Here is a 19958-nt window from a genome sequence, read left to right on the forward strand (position 1 = left end):
TAAAAAATTAATCTTTCAATGTCAAAAGAAAAAAAACATCGGCTTTCAACAGTTTGCGGAAAAACAGTTGTTCTAAATCTAAAAATGTGCAAATGTTACAATAAAATATTATAGTAATTAAATATAAAATAAGTTAAAATTATGTTCAACAGCTGAAAAGTAAAATTTGATGAAAGATTTCCAAGGAATGCTCGTAAACTTAGGCTAAAAGTAAAAAAAATAACCTCTTCACATGAACGGTAAACTTAGATTATTCAGGAAAGTAGTTAGATGTAATTTACATAAATATTTCTACTCTAGTAATAGTAATAATCGGCTGTTGGATCTTTTAGCCAACATGCCGAAGTCAAATACTGGAAAAACAGCTGAAGTTCAGCGTCAAAGATTAAAACTTCCTAGAAAGGGAGAAAAATATGGTCCTAGCACTATATACTTACAAGTACTGGGTTCCGGGGCTCGAGGAGCACCCAACACACTATATTTATTTACAGACCAAAAAAGGTATGGACATAATTATTGTTTTTATAAACATAATAAGTACTTATTAGATTTGAAATTGTTGTGAAAAGAAAACGTTCCAAAAATTGTTCTTTTTTTTGTAACCTTATTTATTAAGTATTATGATAGTTTTAAAATTAAACACAATTTCTAGATATTTATTTAACTGCGGAGAATGCAGTCAGCGTCTTGCACATGAGCACAAAGTGAAGTTATCAAGGTTGGATCACATCTTTATAACAAGCAAGACTTGGAGGAATGTAGGCGGTCTGCCTGGGTTGTCTCTCACTCTGCAAGATGTCGGAGTTCCTAATATTACACTGCACGGTCCAGAAGGATTGGTAAGAATATTATAACATAGTGTTTGTCACTGAATTTTAGATGTGATATGTCAATACTAGCAAATTATGGAATAGATAATATTATGTTATAATGCATATTATTATATTATTATGCATAGGTATAAATGCACTATGTATTACATCAGAACATGAAATAAATAATATTAATAAGTTTTAGTTCTCCAAATAGTAAGGAATTAAGAAAACTAAACAAACCTTAATATATTTGGATAAACAAACCTAATTTAAATTGTTTTTTTTTTTCTATAATTCAATTTTATATTTGTCTTACAGGATGAATTATACAATGCTACAAAAAGATTTGTAATAATGAAAGATTTAAATGTGACTATGGCCAAATGCAGCCCCACAGAAGATTTTGAAGATAGTGTGATGTCAGTTAAATATGTATTACTGTAAGTATAAAAACTTAAATATTCATACTTGTTTTTTTATTATTCACAAAAGCAAAGTTGACGAAATAGCTTTACCAACTGCTATTAGCAAGTATACCACTGAAGGTAACCTGTGGCAATCCACATTATGTACCAATGCCATTGCTTAAAAAACAATATGAAAATGTAGCTTTCCGCCTGTGGCTTCGCCCGCATTTTCAAAGGAAAACCCGCATAGTTTCCGATCCCGTGGGATTTCCGGGATAAAACTTATCCTATGTGTTAATCCAAGTTACCCTCTATATGTGTGCTAATTTTAATTGTAATCGGTTCAGTAGTATTTGCGTGAAAGAGTAACAAACACACACACATCCTCACAAACTTTCTCATATAATATTAGTAGGAAGGATTATTGTAACTACAAAATAATGTTATCCCATAATAAAATTAATACTTTTCAGTTTATTCATGGTTTTATTCAATACTTACAACTATTTTTGTTTGTAGTGGTCCTCACAATAGTCTGCTCAGTTCAGACCTAAAGCCAGCTGCCAAAAAACCCAAACTAGATACAACAAGAACAGAAACAATGGATCAAGAGTTTGAGGAATTCATCCATGATGACACTGATTACTATAGAGCGAAATCTGATCATAAAAATGCAGACAGCAACAAAAATAAAAATCTTAAACATAAACCTAGGTCGCCTGTTGAAAAAGGTAAAAAACAATATCTCTTGATCTATGACTACTAACATTGTAAACAAATTACATAAAAAAGAGCATGTGTGCCGAGCACACGTGTCAAAAGTGAAACTTCTTTGGCCAGATTAAAATAAACCAGAATCGTTGCCTTACTCTACGACGTGATGTTGAAATTTTGCTTCCAGAAGCCTGAAGAAGTTTCACTTCAAAAATAAATTTATAAATATAAAACTTGTTGATCTATGAATTCAATAATTCAATAATAATTCAATAATTTTATTATCCAAAATAATATGATACATACAATATAAGAACCCTTGTTCCCACACTAGGATTCCCTGTGTCGTGGGCTATTTGTACTAACATTGTAATTATATTACTTACATTTAACATTTTTGTATTTTTTTCAGACGCAATGAAGAAGAGGGCAGAGAAACTGATGCATAATTTAAATAAACTAGGCACTACAAATACAGTTGCATACATTTGTACACTTAAGGTATGTAACAGTAAACGAAAATATTGAATAACACTCTAAAAATAATTATTTTTCTTTTATGAATGTTTTTTTTTTATATTTCCAAAGATATTTAATAATTGAAGTTCTAGTTAGTATCTACAAAAATATACATAACTAGCTGTGCCGCGCGGTTTCACCCGCGTGGCTCCGCTCCTGTTGGTCTTAGCGTGATAATATATAGCCTATATTACTCATGGATAATGTAGCTTTCGAATGGTGAAAGAATTTTTAAAATCGGTCCAGTAGTTTATGAGCCTATTCATTATAATCAAACAAACAAAGTTTTCCTCTTTATAATATTATAGTGTAGATAATATGATCATTAATTATCAAGATTCTCGAGTATATTGTACTTTAAAATAATATACGCCAGTAAAAAAATCCATGTTTCAAATACTTATTTATTTTCATATTGCAGAAACGGCTAGGTACCCTAGATTTAGAGAAATGCGTAGAATTCGGCGTGAAGCCAGGTCCATTGCTTGGTCAATTGAAGAGTGGGCAAGATGTAGTGTTGCCTGATGGAAGACTAGTGTTGTCCAAAGATGTGAAGACGCCTGATGATCCTGGACCGGTTTTTATTGGTAATAAAATTGTCTCAATTATTATTTTTAGTATGTAGTAAATTACCTAAGGAGTCCTTTTTCATGCATATTGTAGAAAAAAAAAATTGTTAATTGATTTAATGATAAAAATGAATTATGATAAAAACACCTATTTATTATAAAGTTCTCTCATAAAATTATTATTGTTTATTTGTCGTAAATATAAATAAAAATTCATATCTTTTTCATATTAAATGTTAATTGACTCTTTTTAACCGACTTCAAAAAAAGGAGGAGGTTATCAATTCGGCCGGTATGTTTTTTTTTTTTTTTTTTAATGTATGTTCACCGATTACTCCGAGGTTTCGGAACCGATTTACGTGATTCTTTTTTTGTTCGATGCGGGATGGTGTCGAATTGGTCCCATAAAATTATTCGGATAGGCCCAGTAGTTTTTATTTTATGGGCATTTTTGAAAGTGCAAGTTTGAAGTCGGTTGTTTTTAACGTTATCACTTGTTATGTATTCTCCTATCAAATCTCTTACGGATAAGAATAAACTTTTAAATATCTCTATGATCTAGTAATTATATCTCCAATTAATCTCTTAATAATAATCTCTGATTACAGTTCTAGAAGTGCCAGACATCACGTATCTAAAGGAAGACGAATTCGCCGCGCACTTCGACGACGGCACGAACCCACAAGAGAACATTCCAGCGGTTGTGGTACATTACACTCCGCCGCATGTGTTTGATCATCCCGTGTAAGTGTATTAACTATTTGTGTATCAATAATTTATGTTACGCTGCTTGTTTTTAGCGGTTAAGACTAGCGGTCCGCCCCGGCTTCGCCCGTGGTACATATTTCGCAATAGTAGCCTATGTTCTTTCTCAGGGTCTAAAGATTGTCCGTGCTTAATTTCATCAAAATCGGTCCAGTAGATGCGTGAAAACCATACACACATACGTAATTACAAACCTTTCCTCTTGATAATATTAGTATAGAAAAAAAATTGGTGGAATGACAGTGCAAACATATATGTGTACCATGATTGATATTCATTTTAACATCTTTACCTGGTAAGTATGTTACGTATGGTGTTTATGGTGTGTCAATTTTTGTTTTTAAGAAAACACAAGTACATTTCCCATGCCATGTTTTTAATAGTTCAATTGGACATAGGACCGACATAGCCAACGCTGTAAGTCGTGGGTCAGAGGCGGTGCACAGATCCAAAAAAAAATTGCATATAACATAATATTATCTTCATTTCTTCTATGAAATAAATTTATTTTCTCCTAGGTACCAATCGTTTATGGCTCTATTTGGTCCAACAACCCGCCATCTCATATTAAACGCAAAGAACTCATGCCTCGGCTCAGAAGCAGTGCACAGGACGCAACACAAGTTGCACCTACTGGATCCGGATATTTTCCCACTGCTGAAGGATTTGAGTGTGCCCGCTGTGTGGAACGCCCATCCGCCGTTGCCAAAGACAAGTAGCCCGATAAGATTAAAAGGCTTGGAGGAGCTGAAGAATAAGGTCAGTGCGGTTTTGGTTATTGATTAAAAAAGATAAATTTAATAACTATACGATTTTAATTTTTTATGAGTATGAGAGTGATATAATGTATATTGTTTCCAAAATAAACTTCTGGTTTTTATCGGATTATTACTCTCATTAAATAAGTAGGTTATAAAATTATCATGTTCTTACTGACAATATCTATATGGTCCTTCGAGCCTGATTTAAAGAACCGCTTTGAAGCCTGTTTTTTTTGGGAAGATTGCTCCCAAGATTACATTTGCTACTTGCTTTTATGGAAAAATTATCGTCGGATTTTGCTTATTTATATTTTAACAACACACAACTTATGCATCGCGTACTAACTTCGCTTCAATAAATACTGTTACGGTGGTGGTACTATAGCTTGACCGCAATGGCTGTAGGGCTGTATATAACTCAGGCCCGGAATCACAGACACAATAGAAAATCTATTGTGTCATGGCCCGATCGGGCCACGTGGGGCTCAATGGGTTAATAGGTATGTGCGTTGCGAGGCGGGGGAGAGTACCGACCGTTCCGTTACTTTCTAACTTCAAACTCGTGCTGTCATGTCCCCGCCTCATCGCACATACCTAGAGCGCGGTATAGCGGTTGCGGTCAAGCTATAACTCATGCTCAGTGTCGTTTACCCACACTAAACGCATGAATCGCTATGGCACAGTTCCACACGATCATCAACATGTACGGACCTGCCCACAAGCTTTATGTACTTATCATATTGTTTAACATCCTACAAACGTATACATCACACTCTAATTTCTCATTAGTTATTTACCTAAGTTAAGGTACATTGCATGACATGACCGGTATGGGTTAACCAACACTAATATATGTAATATGTAGATCGTGCTGACGCAGTTCCACACGATCATCAACATGTACATGCCCACAAGCTATCACAAGCTTTATGTACTTATCATTTTCGGTGGTTATTAACCTACAAACAATTTCACCTTAGTTGGGGATATTGCATGACATTATCGGTATTGGTTAACCAACACTAATCGAATAGATCGCGCTGGCGCAGTTCCAGACTATCATCAATATGGATGCGCCCGCGCATGGTGATGGAGAGCCTTCCCCGGATGCAGGAAGACTGGAACTGCTAGCGGCTAGGACGCTTACTGTGTTTCATTTAAGGCCTAAGCGGCAATTGGATAGGTGAGTAAAAAGAACCAAATGGATAATATGAATCTGTACTTTCTTTCAAATTCGATCCTCAATAAGAATATGTGCTTTGTAAATACGACTTTAATTCATGTGAATAAGGTTGAATTTATTTTTGTGGATATTGATCAGCTTAGGTAGCCAAAATTTATTGTTTATGATTTTTTTTGTCAAGTAATGCGAATAAAGTTTATTTTGCTTGATCTTTCTTTCAACTAGAATTTTACCAATACACGACATTTTTAAATAGTTGCTGAAATCAGTTATTCAGTATCATATCATAACTATAGTTTTTTTTTTTACGTTCAAGTATATTTTGAAAGACAATATCCATGATGATTTTAGTGTTTAATTGAATAAGATTTAAAATATCCCAGTAGTTTTAGTTTTGCCTTTAAACTTGCCCTAACCCTAACCTTTTATCCGACCTTTATAAAACAGGTCAGCAGAACCAAAGCTACACATCCAGGACTACATCCAAGAAACAATGGATGTAGATGGCTTCGTGCCAAGTCTGGAACAATTCCGTCGGCTCGTGGACACAATGCGATACGCTAAAAGTGACGCGAAGGAGTATCCAAAAGTAGTGTTCCTTGGTACAGGGTCGTGTATACCGAGCAAGACGAGGAATACGAGCGCTATTGTGCTGCAAATTGAGTGAGTAATTAATGGTCACATTTTGAAGTACATATTTGAATGCGATAATTTGTAAAAATATTATATAATTTAAGGGTCTATTAGTACCAAGTTTTTTCTTTTTTTTTTAGCTTTTTTATGTGTTTTTTTGTTATATTGTGTGGCATATCGTGTGTTTAAATGACAATAAATTTATTTCTTTCTTTCTTTCTTATAAATATAATTAAAGTAGTAACCGGATAGCATTTCCGTTAGAATAACTATTTGTCCAGAGGTTCAGCCTTTATTTGTTCCATCTATTATGTACACAGACCTCTTATATGAGCTTTCAGAACGTAACGAACGCTTTTGAATAATTTTTACCATCTGGGTACAAAAGGTATATTTTAGGGACAATATCAATCTTTCCCGCAGAAGAGTTATTTCCTTTTTCATAAAGCCACTGCTTATGCAAACAGTTTATTCTTCCAAATATTTGCATTTAAATAAGCGAGTTTTTATATTGTAACAAAAACCTTAAAAAGTCTTAATTTATCATCCGAACAATTCTTGTTCATAAAAACGAAGAAATATATTTTTTCAGTGAACAGCGCTCAATGCTCCTAGATTGTGGAGAAGGCACTTTTGGTCAACTGGTACGATTCTACGGACCGAAGCGTGTCAATGCCTTCCTTAGAACTTTGAAGGCCATTTATATATCCCATCTACACGCTGACCATCATATTGGTAAGTATTTTTATGTTTAATTGTATGAAATACTAGCGGTCCGCCCGGGCTTCGCCCGTGGTACATATTTCGCAATAAAAGGTAGCCTATGTTCTTTCTCAGGGTCTAAAGATTATCTGTGACAAATTTCATCAAAATCGGTTCAGTAGTTTATGCGTGAAAACCATACATACATACATAGAAACCTTTCCTCTTTATAATATTAGTATAGATTCTTTTTCGTATCTCAATTTAGCCGAAATACGTTAAAGCGATATTTTGTTCTTTTGTCTGAATTGTATACAAATAAAATTTTACAAAATATATGAATGTTATTCTGATGTATATTATATCTAGGTTTGTTTAGTTGAAAGTGGTACTAGGAAACTCCCATCTTCGATTTGTTTAATTCATTATTTGAAGTTGTATTCTGTTTTGGGCATTTATCGAGAATATTCTTTATAACGAATTGCTACTTAGATGTTAGGTAACGTCGAATAGGTGCCGAGCAGTGATGAAAAATGTTCCAAAAATATTCCCTTTGTTAGCAAAAGAAATTGTTCCTTCTAATCCTACTAATATTATTAATGCGAAAGTTTGTATGGATGTATGGATGTTTGTTACTCTTTCACGTAAAAACTACTGAACCGATTACAATAAAATTTAGCACACATGAAGCCGCGGGCGGAAATCTAGTATATAAATAAAATATCTCTCTCCAGGTTTAATAGGCGTACTCCAAGCTCGTCGAGAAGCGCTAGACGAGATATCGGATTCAGAAACAGAACCGGCTCAACCGTTATATCTAATGGCGCCGGGACAAATTGTCACTTGGCTGTCGAAGTATGACCAGCAGTTTGAGAGCATACGGGGAGAGTTTACGCTGATACCTAATCAGAACTTGGTAAGTTATAGCTCTTTAAGAGGAGGCTCCCTTTTTCATTTCTGGCACTGACAGACCGGTTACGGTACTAGACGCTAATACAGCCGTAATAAAGTTGAATATAGCTAAAACCCACACAAAATCTACCAGTTTCTTTCATCACTTTTGGGGAAGACTTTCACAACTATCCCATTATAGCATGCGCTCTTTGATCGCGTTCGAGCTCGAAAAGTAAGTCTCAATTCTTATTTCGTTAATAACTAAAGTAATAATTGATCTAGAGAAAAAATATCTTGATATTCGATAGTAAACTCTATTTTCTTACTTAACATTTATTTTAGACATATAGTCCAAGTAAATCTTTAAAAAAATGTAATAATCCCATTTTTTAATAAAAAATGAATCGAGTGAAAATGTTACAATTACATAACTGTCTTGTAGATCGAAAGAAAAAGACCCAATAAATCATATACTAAAGTTCCATCTTGATTGTATGTGTGCCTGTTTCAGAATATGTATGCAAATTCACATAAAATTTAGGGAGCTTGCCCTTAAGTATTTCCCTATACAACATCTGAATTGAAAGTGTATGGGAAGTTATAAATTGAAAAAGAAAAATAATATCTATGGGAAGTTTTTTTATTTGGGAAAATAATAGTCAATCTGGATAAATGTGCCTACTTGATTTAATTTAATTTAAATAAATCCGTTACAAACTTATGATTTATTAATTGTTAAATGAATAACAATTCCGTATGGGTTTTAAAACTAATTGATCACTTTTAAGCAACTTTTTTAAGACTACATGCTTTATAGGCCGTAATAAAAATTCAACATCTATAAGTAAAGTCCACATTCCACAGACGGAAGCGAAGCAGTCAACGAACGGCGACATGACGTCAGCGATATTAGCTTCTCTAGGAATCGACCGGTTGGTGACATGCTACGTGTCGCACTGCCCCAACGCGTTCGGCGTCGCCGTGCAGGTGGGCGACGGGCATAAGGTCACATACTCGGGCGATACTATACCGTGCGATGAGCTGGTCAAGATTGGTACGTTTGAAATTGAAAAAAAAATGTATACTGAAAAAATCATAAAAATGTAAGGCTGTACCTGACCTAAAATAAATCTATTTTTTTATTATGTTTATGTAAAAGCGGGAAAACGATCTGGCGCGTCACCGGACTACTTCGATTCGAACGTAAAATAAAAATATAAATTGTTTAATTGTACGTCACCATTAGGAACACTGCGTACGAAAAAGATCACATAATCATTGATATATCTGTAAATTTATGATATCCAATAAATAATTGCCATAATATTTTTCATGATATATAATATTATCTAAAACAAGCCGTATTCCATTATCAAAATTATACAAGTACTTATCTATTACCAATTCGCAGGTCAAAATTCAACGCTCCTAATCCACGAAGCGACAATGGAGGATGAGTTAGAAAACGAAGCGCGCATAAAGATGCACTCCACGACATCGCAAGCGATAGAAGTTGGCCGCGCTATGTGCGCGCGCTACACCGTGCTCACGCACTTCAGCCAGCGGTACGCGAGACTGCCGCGCCTCAACGCGCACATACTCAACGACAACAAGAGTGTGGGCATCGCGTTCGACAACATGCAGGTGGGGTCAATGGCCGGCTAGCTTCTTTTAGAACGCCAGTTAGTTTAAATTTGGAATAAGAGTGTGTGCATCGCGTTCGACAACATGCAGGTGGGGTCAATGGCCGGCTAGCTTCTTTTTGAACGCCTGTTAGTTTGAATTTGGAATAAGAGTGTGGGCATCGCGTTCGACAACATGCAGGTGGGGTCAATGGCCGGCTAGCTTCTTTTCGAACGCCTGTTAGTTTGAATTTGAAATAAGAGTGTGTGCATCGCGTTCGACAACATGCAGGTGGGGTCAATGACCGGCTAGCTTCTTTTTCGAACGCCTCGTGTATGTGCCAGTGTATTGTTTGAATTTGGAACAAGATGGTGAGCATCGCGCTCGGCAACATGCAAATGGACGGGGTTAATGACCGGCTAGCTTTTTTTTTAATTGCGTGATGCGTGTCGAATGTTTAAATTTTGAATTTGGAATGTGCAAATAACGCACGTGTGTACGTTTTCAATTGGAACGTCGAACGAGGATAGTAGGATGGTTTTTATTTGAGATAGAAATACAAATAGACCACCATTTTCCTTGTATTAAACATAGTGGTCACGCTCTTCTTATCAACGCGCAGAAAATTACCGACGCCAAAATTATTCCCCATTAACTTCAAAATACTGTAATCACTTCAAAACTGTTTTCCGAATCGGTGGTAAATGTTAAAAAATGTTATGACGATTCAAAAGTGCTTTTATAAGAAGTCTAATTAAATTTATGAATGTTTGAGTTTGAAATAACATTAGTTAGATTGTATTTCAATATTTTTCAAATGTTGCCATTCTTTCACAGATCACAATGAGTGACCTAGACCTCCTCCCGCACATGTACGCCCCTCTACAACTGATGTTCGCGGAACATTGCGTAGAGCTTGAACTGAAAGCGGCCCATAGAGCACGAGTCAAAGAAAAGCAACCCTCTTCCCCAGCGATACCCACTTCCGGTAGTATACGGCACTATAGCACTGACCAGAGACAAGATACAGACGATAAAAGTGACCAGAGACAAAACGCTAATACACAACGGACTGACCATATACAAGATACAGATGATAAAATTGACCATAGACAAGATAACGAAAGTAAAGTAGATAGAGAAGATATGTCAAAAGAATCGACTGACCATAGACAAACTTTAGACGGCCATATACAAGATATGGTCATAGATAATAAAGATGATATTGTTAGCGGTAGTTAGACTACGAAATATTATGTCGATTTTAAATATTCTAGTGCCTTCGTTTTGTACAGTTAGCAGCTTGCGTTTTATTTGATCTTGTTATGCTTGTAAAGTAATTAAGTTTACTTGTAAAGTATGTTAAGTTGTTTGGAACAAATAAAGTAATTTATATTATGTAATTGTTGTTTTATTATACTCGATGTACATCTTGTAGTAGTTAATTTCAAATGTAATTTGACATTTAAACCTTTTATTTATTATTCTTGTAGAAATAACTACAACTGTTGAGAAATAACAATGTTAATTGACATGAGATATAAATCATCTCAGAAAGTTTATTACAGATAATAAATCTTTTATATAAAGCTGTAGTGCCAAAACAGTATTTAATATGGCTTTAATATAAAAAAAGTGTATGTAGGTACTTATGTACACGCGTTAGAAGTTATACTTCTAGTTCAGGATACATCGCCCATTTTTGCAAGTGACTACTATAAAGCTAATTTTTCGTTTGTAGCTTTATTTTGATGAGACGCCCAATAATTTCGTGTACGAAAGTCTCGATTGTGGTAGCTAACAGAGATAACAAGGATAAAAATTTTTGATTTGATGGTTCTCAAATATTTATTACTAACTGAATTTTTTTTGTTCAATCTCAAGATAATTACCTAAATTATTCGAAAAAATATTTGTCCTTCAAAATCTATGGTTGGTTCAAAGAGTCCCCCTTTCCAAAGTGTATCGATAACGAGGTCATCATAAATGATTACTAACAAGCTGATTTTTTTGTTTTCACTTAGTTAATGTTTATATAATTCAACAGACATATTGTCCTACAAATTGCGTAATAAATATTTGAGAACCATCAAATCAAAAAATTTTATCCTTGTTATCTCTGTTAGCTACCACAATCGAGAGTTTCGTACACGAAATTATTCGGTGTCTCATCAAAATAAAGCTACAAACGGAAAATCAGCTTGATAGTAGTCACTTGCAAAAATGGGCGATGTATCCTGAATAACTATTCTTTGGCGTATGGAAAAACATACTAGAATATACAACTTGAACATAGTTATCAATTTTCATACCACCTAGAAGTTAGAACTAACTTCATGCTGTTAAATTTAGGTGTCGGTGTGCGCGCGCATCGTAAAAATTCACTCTCATCATATTTCTCCATCGCGCCAAAAGAAGTATAACTTAAAAAAACTTACGATTTTAATTTTTACTTTATTTATATTAAAATAACTTCTACAGGTGCTTCAAGTAAAACTCATTCTCCGTCTAGAGAGCAGACATTATCACAACCGAAACTTAAGTACAGAGAGAGCAATGCATCTAGTAAGATTATATACCTATCTATTCTGTACATTTATGTAGTCTTAATTTAAACAGTTATTATATAAACGTTATATATTTGAATTTTGTTTATTGCAACGTAACTGATCTTCGCGACTGATTATAATTGTATATTTTTTGTTAATAAGATGCATTTTTCCAACATTCCAAACAGGTATCAAAATAGACCTAAAACCATGTAGTTCAATTTTTATTAATAGTACATTTTTTATCTTTATTTATTTTACTAGCTGCTCCGCGCGGATTCACCCCCGTGGCTCCACTCCTGTTGATCGTAGCGTGATGATAATATAGCCTATAACCTTTCTCGATATATGAGCTTTCTAACACCGAAAGAATTTTTTTTAATCGGACCAGTAGTTCCCGAGATTAGCGCGTTAAAACAAACAAACAAACTCTTCAGCTTTATAATATTAGTATAGATTAAAATGACTTCTCCTTAATTAATTCTTCCGATAAAACAATAAGGTTAGCTCTTTCCATAATAAAATTATATTTTAGAACTCCGACAAGTACGAAACGGTTTATTATACGGTGGTATTCTAACGCCGAGCCGCAGCAAATCGTGTTCTCCTGAAAAACGCTCTACTCGATCCAGCTTGCCAAGTTAGTGTGTAACTTACATCTTTAATATATATAAATCTCGTGTCACAATGTTTGTCCTCAATGGACTATTTCTTTAATGGATATTTTCTTTTCATTAGAAAACAAAGAAAGTATCACTTTTTAGTATACTTTCAAAGTATCAAGAAGTGTGAGTTGAAATGCTGATGTGTGCACGATACTTATAAAATGAAATATTTTACAGTAGCTTATTTACTTCAATAACAGTAATTAAAGTTTTTAACTGCAATGTCAGTGAATAGATTGTTTATTTCGAATAAAACATTCAATTTACAACTATTTTAATATGTCGTTTTAAAAATAAAGGTACACCAGGCAGTGGAAGCGCACCGCATTCTCCTGAGAGGACATCTAGTTTATCATGTTAGTACCTTTAGTTTTTCCTTTTGGTAAAGGAAAATTAAAAAAAATAACTTACGTCACGTAATTTATGGTCGCCCCAAAACTTGTTAAGATGTTTAAAACCGAAAACCGGGTCACTTTAAATGAACACAAAAAATTTTTGAACCGCAGTTACTTCCTATACTTATTATACATTCATTAGCATGTAAATATAAAAAATATAACATTTATGAAGCATATTTTTTAGCACAGATTTATAATTTTTAATCGGTTTTATAGCTCGTGCTGCTAGCGCTCCTCCCAAGGAAAATAAGTTATGTATGGAGAAAACTGCTGACTTACCGAAACCCACCACTGGCTCCATATCTAGTGGTAAGTTTGTCACTGAAAACTTCTCAAACGGCTGTGCAGTTTTTGATGATGATTTTTGTAAATGTTTTAGTTCTACAGGGTAACTTAGTAAGTGCAATAACATTCTAAGGGTTCAACCGCACTATGCGGGTAGCCGCATTGCGGGTAGCCGTCCGGCTGGCCGCATTCGCAACCGCATCCTGCGGTCAGCCGGACGGCTACCCGCATAGTGCGTATGAACCCTAACACTTCGAAATTTACAAATTACAGTAGATGGCGCTATTTTATAAATGATATCATATTTTTAAATAGCGCAATCTACTAGTGATGCGAGTGAAGCTGCGGGCGGGAAGCTAGTTGGCTATACTTATAGATCTGCGAGAAATAATTTATATACTTTATTTACAGCAATTCGATCGAAGAGTTCTAACAGCGGTGCTGCGCCAAAGGATGAAGTTAATTCCGATGATTACAAGAAAGGGAGATGCAGTCCCAAGTCAAATAATAGTCAGAGCGCTTTGTCGTCTACAGGTAAATTAGGACACCTTAAAGGATTACTTAAAGGATTAGGAACTTAATTTTGCAGTTGGAAATAGACCTGGATAATGAAAAATAATTACGATAAAGGCGGTTATTTTGTAGGCTAAATAATTAAACGTAGGTACCTAAAAGCTATCCACCTCCGTAGTCCTTACCTACTAACTGCATAACTGTAACTTACATATTTTGTTTTAAGTATTTTTGTGTGTTGTGCTGTCCCTGATAAATAAGTGTTTCATCTTTTCTTTTTTTTCTAGTAAGTAAAATATCGAGTCCAAGAGCTGAATACAATTTTTCTTACCCCAATTTTGGTAGGTTAATAAATTTAGTGAGTAGCTTAAGTACCAACCAAAGAGTTTTGAATTCTCCTATATGCCAAGGTTGCCTGAAAGATATCGCTTCTGAGTGATAAGGCCGCCAATCTCTAAATTTGCTATGTATGTTATTTAAATTAGATCTCTTAAATGTATAATAAAGTGTTTAAAAAAAAAATAGGTACGGAAACACCAAGTGGTTACGGGAAGCCGCTTGTCACACCATTGAATAAAAGGCTCACAATAAGAAGAGAAACCCGTGACAAATGTAGAGGTATGGTTAATTTGTGACTTTTGTCAATATTTTTTTTATAACTTTACGATCCGAGTCGAATTATCTTCTGGAAATACATAGTAAAAGTTTCGTTTAACTAAACGCGTAAGAAAAACTAAAAGTTTCGTTTATCGTTATAAAAACATTTTCTTATTCTAGTTGCAGAATCTAATCCAGTTGTGAATACAATAAATCGATCCAGATCTCCCCTCAAATCATGGAAAGGTAAAATCTTACTTCTTAAATCTGAATTTATCTTTTTTCTTATTCAAATTTTAACTGTTCCTGGATTCACTAACTCTACATAAATAGTGTAAAAATTGTTTAAAATGTTGTGGTAATTCTATTCAATACTAAGTGTAGTACCTACAACAGTTATATTCCTTGTTCCTAAGAACATTTAAGTATATTAATATATTTCAAGCGGAAAACAAACAGCCTCTTCCTGCATCTCCTGCAAACCGTCGACCTGTGAGCAGCAGTAAATTACGTGAGTCGTTTTGTTTCTGTAACTAGATATTTTGGTTCTAATAACATTAGAATTTCCGCAAGTTCTCTTTTGTGAAATTGTCAAAAACCTTTAAAACTTCATTATACCGACACAATCTTGCCCTTCCCAGACTTTCAATTTAAGACTTTAACATCCATATTATAAAGAGGCATATCCCTTACATTTCAGCATTAGACATATTATTAATCAGCGTTCTGGGCCATTTATGTATCTGGAGACTACACACCATCGTGACGAGATTATCGCATTTGCAATGGCAGCTGTTATTAACAATAATTGCAGTCGTTTATTTATTTTGGACAGCGGTTAGGACGCCAATGCTTAAGGGTCGAGCGTCGCCTGCATCGAGTCCTAAGTGTGAACAGAATTGTGGCCTGCCTGTTAATAGATGTAAGAGAATGTTTATTTTGATGGTAAAGATTCATCCACGTAGTCAATGGAAGTTCCTATGAGGACGAGATATTAATTTACCGCATAGCATAGCAAGCATTAAATCGCTTCGTTGCGACGTGAAAGAAGGCCAAACTAACACTCTTTATATTTAAAAAGTCTTATTAATTTGTCGCAACTATCAAAATTTGATACGAACTAGCAGACCCGTAATAATATTTATGTAGTGTAAAAAAATACGAAGACATTCGTATTTTTTTAGGCTAGGCAATACATATCATATTATATTGAACTGAGTAGAAGAAAAACATTGCTTTGTGAACATTAAGTGGTAAAGATTTCCCTGGTACATATTTTCATTCTATTCATGGTTTAGCTTTGCGGCAACCGTCGTCATCACCTCCACTACGAAGTGGTTCTATGGCTGCGAGACAAACACCTACGGATAGAGCGCCAAAAGGTACCTAACTATAATTTAAATTTTGTTTTTAGTTTGTTTTCATAAAATTAAGTAATATCCTACGTTATTTTCTGTAAAATAAAAGATAATATGGTGATATTATGTTCCTGCTGTGTTTTTTGTTTTTCAATTTAAACTGGCATACAATTTGCAGACACAAGAAGCAACACAAGTCAAAATAGGCCGAGTTTCAATAACAATGTGTACGCACGCCATAGAAGTTTTAATTCAGGTATAAATTTTTATAGTTTTAATAATCAGTTAGTTGTAGTTTATTACTATCAAGCATTATGCATGGGTTAAGTTGTATCTAATTACTTATTTTACAAATATATGAAAAATCATCCTGTTTTTTTTTATACTGCCAATTGATTCATCAAAAAATATTTTTTATCCCTTTTTCCATATCTACGTGCGAAGATATCTGTCGCATAATTAATATGTTTGAATTTCAGGCTGTAATTCAGCAACAGCAAGGGACTCGCTAAAAAGCAGGGAAATTTTTAAGTCTGCGACAGGTTCGTTTGCTATAAAATATAAATGATTTTACTGTGTAACTAGGTTTCCATATGTGTATATTTTTAGTACAATGCTAATGTAATATAAATAAATTGAAGACGTATCGAATTTAAATTCTTATCCATTTCCAGGTGCAAGTAAATCTTCTACACCATCACGAGAGTCAATTAAACCTCTATACAATCAGAAAAGAAATATTCCCAAAGATACGAAACCAGTTTACAATCGAGTATCAAATTGTGAGTGTTAATTTGAATTAGTACTTATCCGTGTTTAAGGATTAAGCTTTTGACTTTTGAGTGAGCTAGGTACAGATTGTTTTGTACTAAACCTGAAGTATTATTTCAATTTCGTGAGCTTTCTAACTTTTGTAAACCGTCTTTTTCAATTTATTTCTACATTTTTGACAGTTTTATTGAATATGTTAAGCATGTTCAGTTCAAAAATGTCAGCAGCTCTTGCGCTATAAGAACTTAGGGCTGTGCAATATCATAATATGAATATTATTTTATGTGCTAAATGTATACCTATTATAAAATACAGGTATGTTGAGGTTTACTGACATTATTATTATTAATAACATTTTAAATAATTATTTTTCCAGTTTCCAACCAAAGCAATAAAAGTTTCAAGCCTCAGCTAGAAGACATTAAGAGTTCCTATCTATTGCTTCAGAAAAATGTCATGAATCGAAATATGAAATGTTCGCAGAATACCAACAGTAATTATATCCAATTTATATAATGCACAATAAAATATTGTGATAATATTATTATGTAAACCAACTAAGAATAGGAAGGTCATTGACCTCTTTGCATGACATTTTATACGTGTCTAAGGCCGCGTTTTCACCTGCAAGAAAACTTCCGCGAGAAATGTCCGACAGTCTGTCTGACAGCAACTTGCAAGTCTACTTGCAGGTGGAAACGCGGAATTAGACTTGCAAGTTGCTGTCGGACATTTCTCGCGGAAGTTTTCTTGCAGGTGGACAGGCGGCCTTATTCTATTTGAAAGAACTCCCGTTTGTATTTCAATAATTTTCAATGACTGTTTATATTATTTTTATTCACTCTAACATCAAAATTTAACTTATTCGTTTGAATTAACGCTTCAGACGTCGCAAAATGGTGCTGAATCGATCCTAATCTTAGTTGGATCACATATTATTTCGATTGGTTCATAACGTGATAGTACCTAGATCTATAAAATTTGAAAAGATATTGCTAGTGGTATTGCTACAGTATAACTATTATACATAAAATGAGGGGCACACACAAGTATCCTAAATTAATGTTTTCTATTAGACGCGAGATTGAAGCCTACACCCAGTACGGCATTATTAGAGCTTATTGAGGATTGCACGAGACCCTGGCGGCATGGCATCTACCCGCTCAACACTACGTCGATGCCCCACTTGGACATTCAAGACGGTCCTTTATATAATAGTTACACTATGGTATTGCCATTTTTAAAATCTAATTTCTATTATTTTAGTGAAAAGTGGGCCAGAGCTGCACGCTTGTGAGTTCGGGAGAGTCACAGATTATTGGATAGACTGCAATGTTAATGAAATACAGGCTAGGCAGTAGGCCCTCTTTCACGAAAGGTAATAGAAGTTATAATATTATTACTTGATTATCTATAGTTGTGTCTTTTTTAGCATTATAATTGTATATTTAATTAATAAATAAACATGATTCAAATATGATGAATACCTTTTAAATTAATTTTGAAAATCCTAAAAAAAACAATTTGTTTGTGCAGAAACTCCTGTCCCACCTGTACCAAGACCTGAACCAATCTCTGAAGAGAAGAGACGTATGTTACTGTTAGAAGCGAAACATAAGTTGAAAACTAAGCAATTTTGGAATGATGAAAGTAAGTAGATAAGTAGTATGTGAAATAAAATATCATTCTCTATGCATATTTTTATTTAGACTAAAACATAATATCTATTGTTCCAGAGTATAACAAAATAGAAGGCCTCAATTGGATTTCGTGGAAATAAATGTCAAATTGTATTGTGAACCCATGTATATTATCGTGATATTACATAGAATTGTTACCGAGTTTACGAGCATATTTATAAATTAAAAAAATTGAAAAAAATTATTGACTGTCCTTTGAACTGGAACCTCCTTTACCATCTTTATCCTTTTGGTCTTTAACATCTTTGTCATCCTTGTCCTTTTTGATGGTGGACATTGCATTTCGGATGGCCTCACTCTGAGGATCAACACCAGGCAAGTTTTCTAAAACACTCTGTAGAAATGCTGGGTCATTCATGACTTCTGCATATTCTTCAGACACATCCATGCTTTCCTCTGCCTGCGGAGCTTCTTGTTGCATGCTCATCTGCATAGCTAGAGCAATCTGCTCCTCCTCTGACAATTCCATAGCTTCACGTCCCAGTGACATAGGTACACCTGCACTTGGTGTTTCTCCAGCTTTCGGAGCCTCCTCTCCAGAGCTAGCCTGTTGGCGCCGAGATTCCTCCTCTTGGCGTTGTCTCTGTTCCTCCATGGATACTCTTAGAGCCAGAGCCAGCTCTGGGTCTTCATTAGGATCGACACCAAACTCGAATGGAGACAATCCAGATCCTGATGGACCGGCGCCATCGCCGCCAATAATAGGACTCGAAATCAGTGCTTCAGATAGCACAACACACCCGCCAGCTGGAACAGCTACGAGGTGGCTGCCGCCTGTTGTGTTATCCTTACCATTCAGTGTATTCACGAACGTAGTTAACAAAGGATTGTTTTCGGAGTCTTCACCGAAAGATATGACGTCACAATTTACTTTTTCTTTTTTGAGTCTCTTTGCCAACTTGACGAGTTCTTTTTCGTCTGACGTAACGGGAGATCCAACAAATACAACTATGCGCATTTTATGATTCTTTCCCTGGCGATGTTTGAGAGCTAGATGAGCAATTCTAATGCCCGTCAAAATGTTGATGTTGCCGTTTGGCTGCACACGGTGCAGTTTCGAAAGAATGCGCCCCACATCGCTAGTTAAAGTAGCAAGAACTTCAACATTGGCCAATGTTAGCAATCCAACATTGTTCTCAGGATTTGACCGTGTTTTCGAATGGCATACCAAGTTTACAGCATCTTGTTGAGCTTGAAGTCTCGTTGGTAAAAAGTCTCCATTTCTCATGTAGTCACTGTTATCCACGCATATCATAGTACTCTCCAAGACCATTTTGATTTAATTATTTTGTTGTGCCGTAAGAAATTAAAGTTTTATTGTTTCTATGAAAATTACGAACTCACAATTCACAAAATCACAATCCAAATTGACAACTGACAGCTAGGTAGAATGATTTTGCTGTTTAATTCTACAGACGAAAAAATTGCTTCAAGACACAGAGTATGCTAGGTCTTATAATTCCATATGGTAACACTTAGAAGAAAAATAAATAAGTAATGTATCCTTAATAATATATCCTTGGAAAGCTATTAATTT

The 19958-nt window shown here is 34.7% G+C and overlaps 2 protein-coding genes across 2 annotated transcripts; one reads left to right on the forward strand and one right to left on the reverse strand.

Moving 5' to 3' along the window:
* Nucleotides 1–35: 35 nt before the first annotated feature.
* On the forward strand, nucleotides 36–18605 carry LOC123695690 (ribonuclease Z, mitochondrial). The gene is made up of 32 exons (XM_045641596.1): nucleotides 36–501; nucleotides 653–839; nucleotides 1134–1255; nucleotides 1742–1953; nucleotides 2349–2437; nucleotides 2877–3042; nucleotides 3633–3768; nucleotides 4308–4548; nucleotides 5585–5733; nucleotides 6181–6396; nucleotides 6959–7101; nucleotides 7803–7984; nucleotides 8827–9016; nucleotides 9374–9606; nucleotides 10423–10825; nucleotides 12067–12150; nucleotides 12670–12774; nucleotides 13099–13155; nucleotides 13414–13506; nucleotides 13894–14016; nucleotides 14521–14613; nucleotides 14773–14838; nucleotides 15038–15103; nucleotides 15428–15514; nucleotides 15891–15974; nucleotides 16129–16206; nucleotides 16430–16492; nucleotides 16625–16732; nucleotides 17098–17214; nucleotides 17798–17949; nucleotides 18258–18371; nucleotides 18458–18605. Exons 1-31 carry the CDS (start codon nucleotides 233–235, stop codon nucleotides 18324–18326), a joined length of 4383 nt encoding a protein of 1460 aa, XP_045497552.1. The 5' UTR covers nucleotides 36–232; the 3' UTR covers nucleotides 18327–18371; nucleotides 18458–18605.
* LOC123695385 (26S proteasome non-ATPase regulatory subunit 4) lies at nucleotides 18407–19811 on the reverse strand. Its single transcript, XM_045641217.1, has one exon. It carries the CDS (start codon nucleotides 19692–19694, stop codon nucleotides 18603–18605), a length of 1092 nt encoding a protein of 363 aa, XP_045497173.1. The 5' UTR covers nucleotides 19695–19811; the 3' UTR covers nucleotides 18407–18602.
* Between the last annotated feature and the right edge of the window lie 147 nt (nucleotides 19812–19958).

Source organism: Colias croceus, chromosome 11 (genome assembly GCF_905220415.1).
Source record: "Colias croceus chromosome 11, ilColCroc2.1".
NCBI classification, from domain to species: domain Eukaryota; kingdom Metazoa; phylum Arthropoda; class Insecta; order Lepidoptera; family Pieridae; genus Colias; species Colias croceus.

What these genes read in the sequence shown, in the direction of transcription:
- LOC123695690 (XM_045641596.1), top strand. Translation starts at nt 233, where the DNA reads ATGAACGGTAAACTTAGATTATTCAGGAAAGTAGTTAGATGTAATTTA. An exon ending in GAGCGCTTTGTCGTCTACAG is followed by an intron (nt 14,017 to 14,520) that starts GTAAATTAGGAC and finishes AAAAAAAAATAG; the next exon opens with GTACGGAAACACCAAGTGGT. An exon ending in TCCCCTCAAATCATGGAAAG is followed by an intron (nt 14,839 to 15,037) that starts GTAAAATCTTAC and finishes ATATATTTCAAG; the next exon opens with CGGAAAACAAACAGCCTCTT.
- LOC123695385 (XM_045641217.1), bottom strand. Translation starts at nt 19,694, where the DNA reads ATGGTCTTGGAGAGTACTATGATATGCGTGGATAACAGTGACTACATG.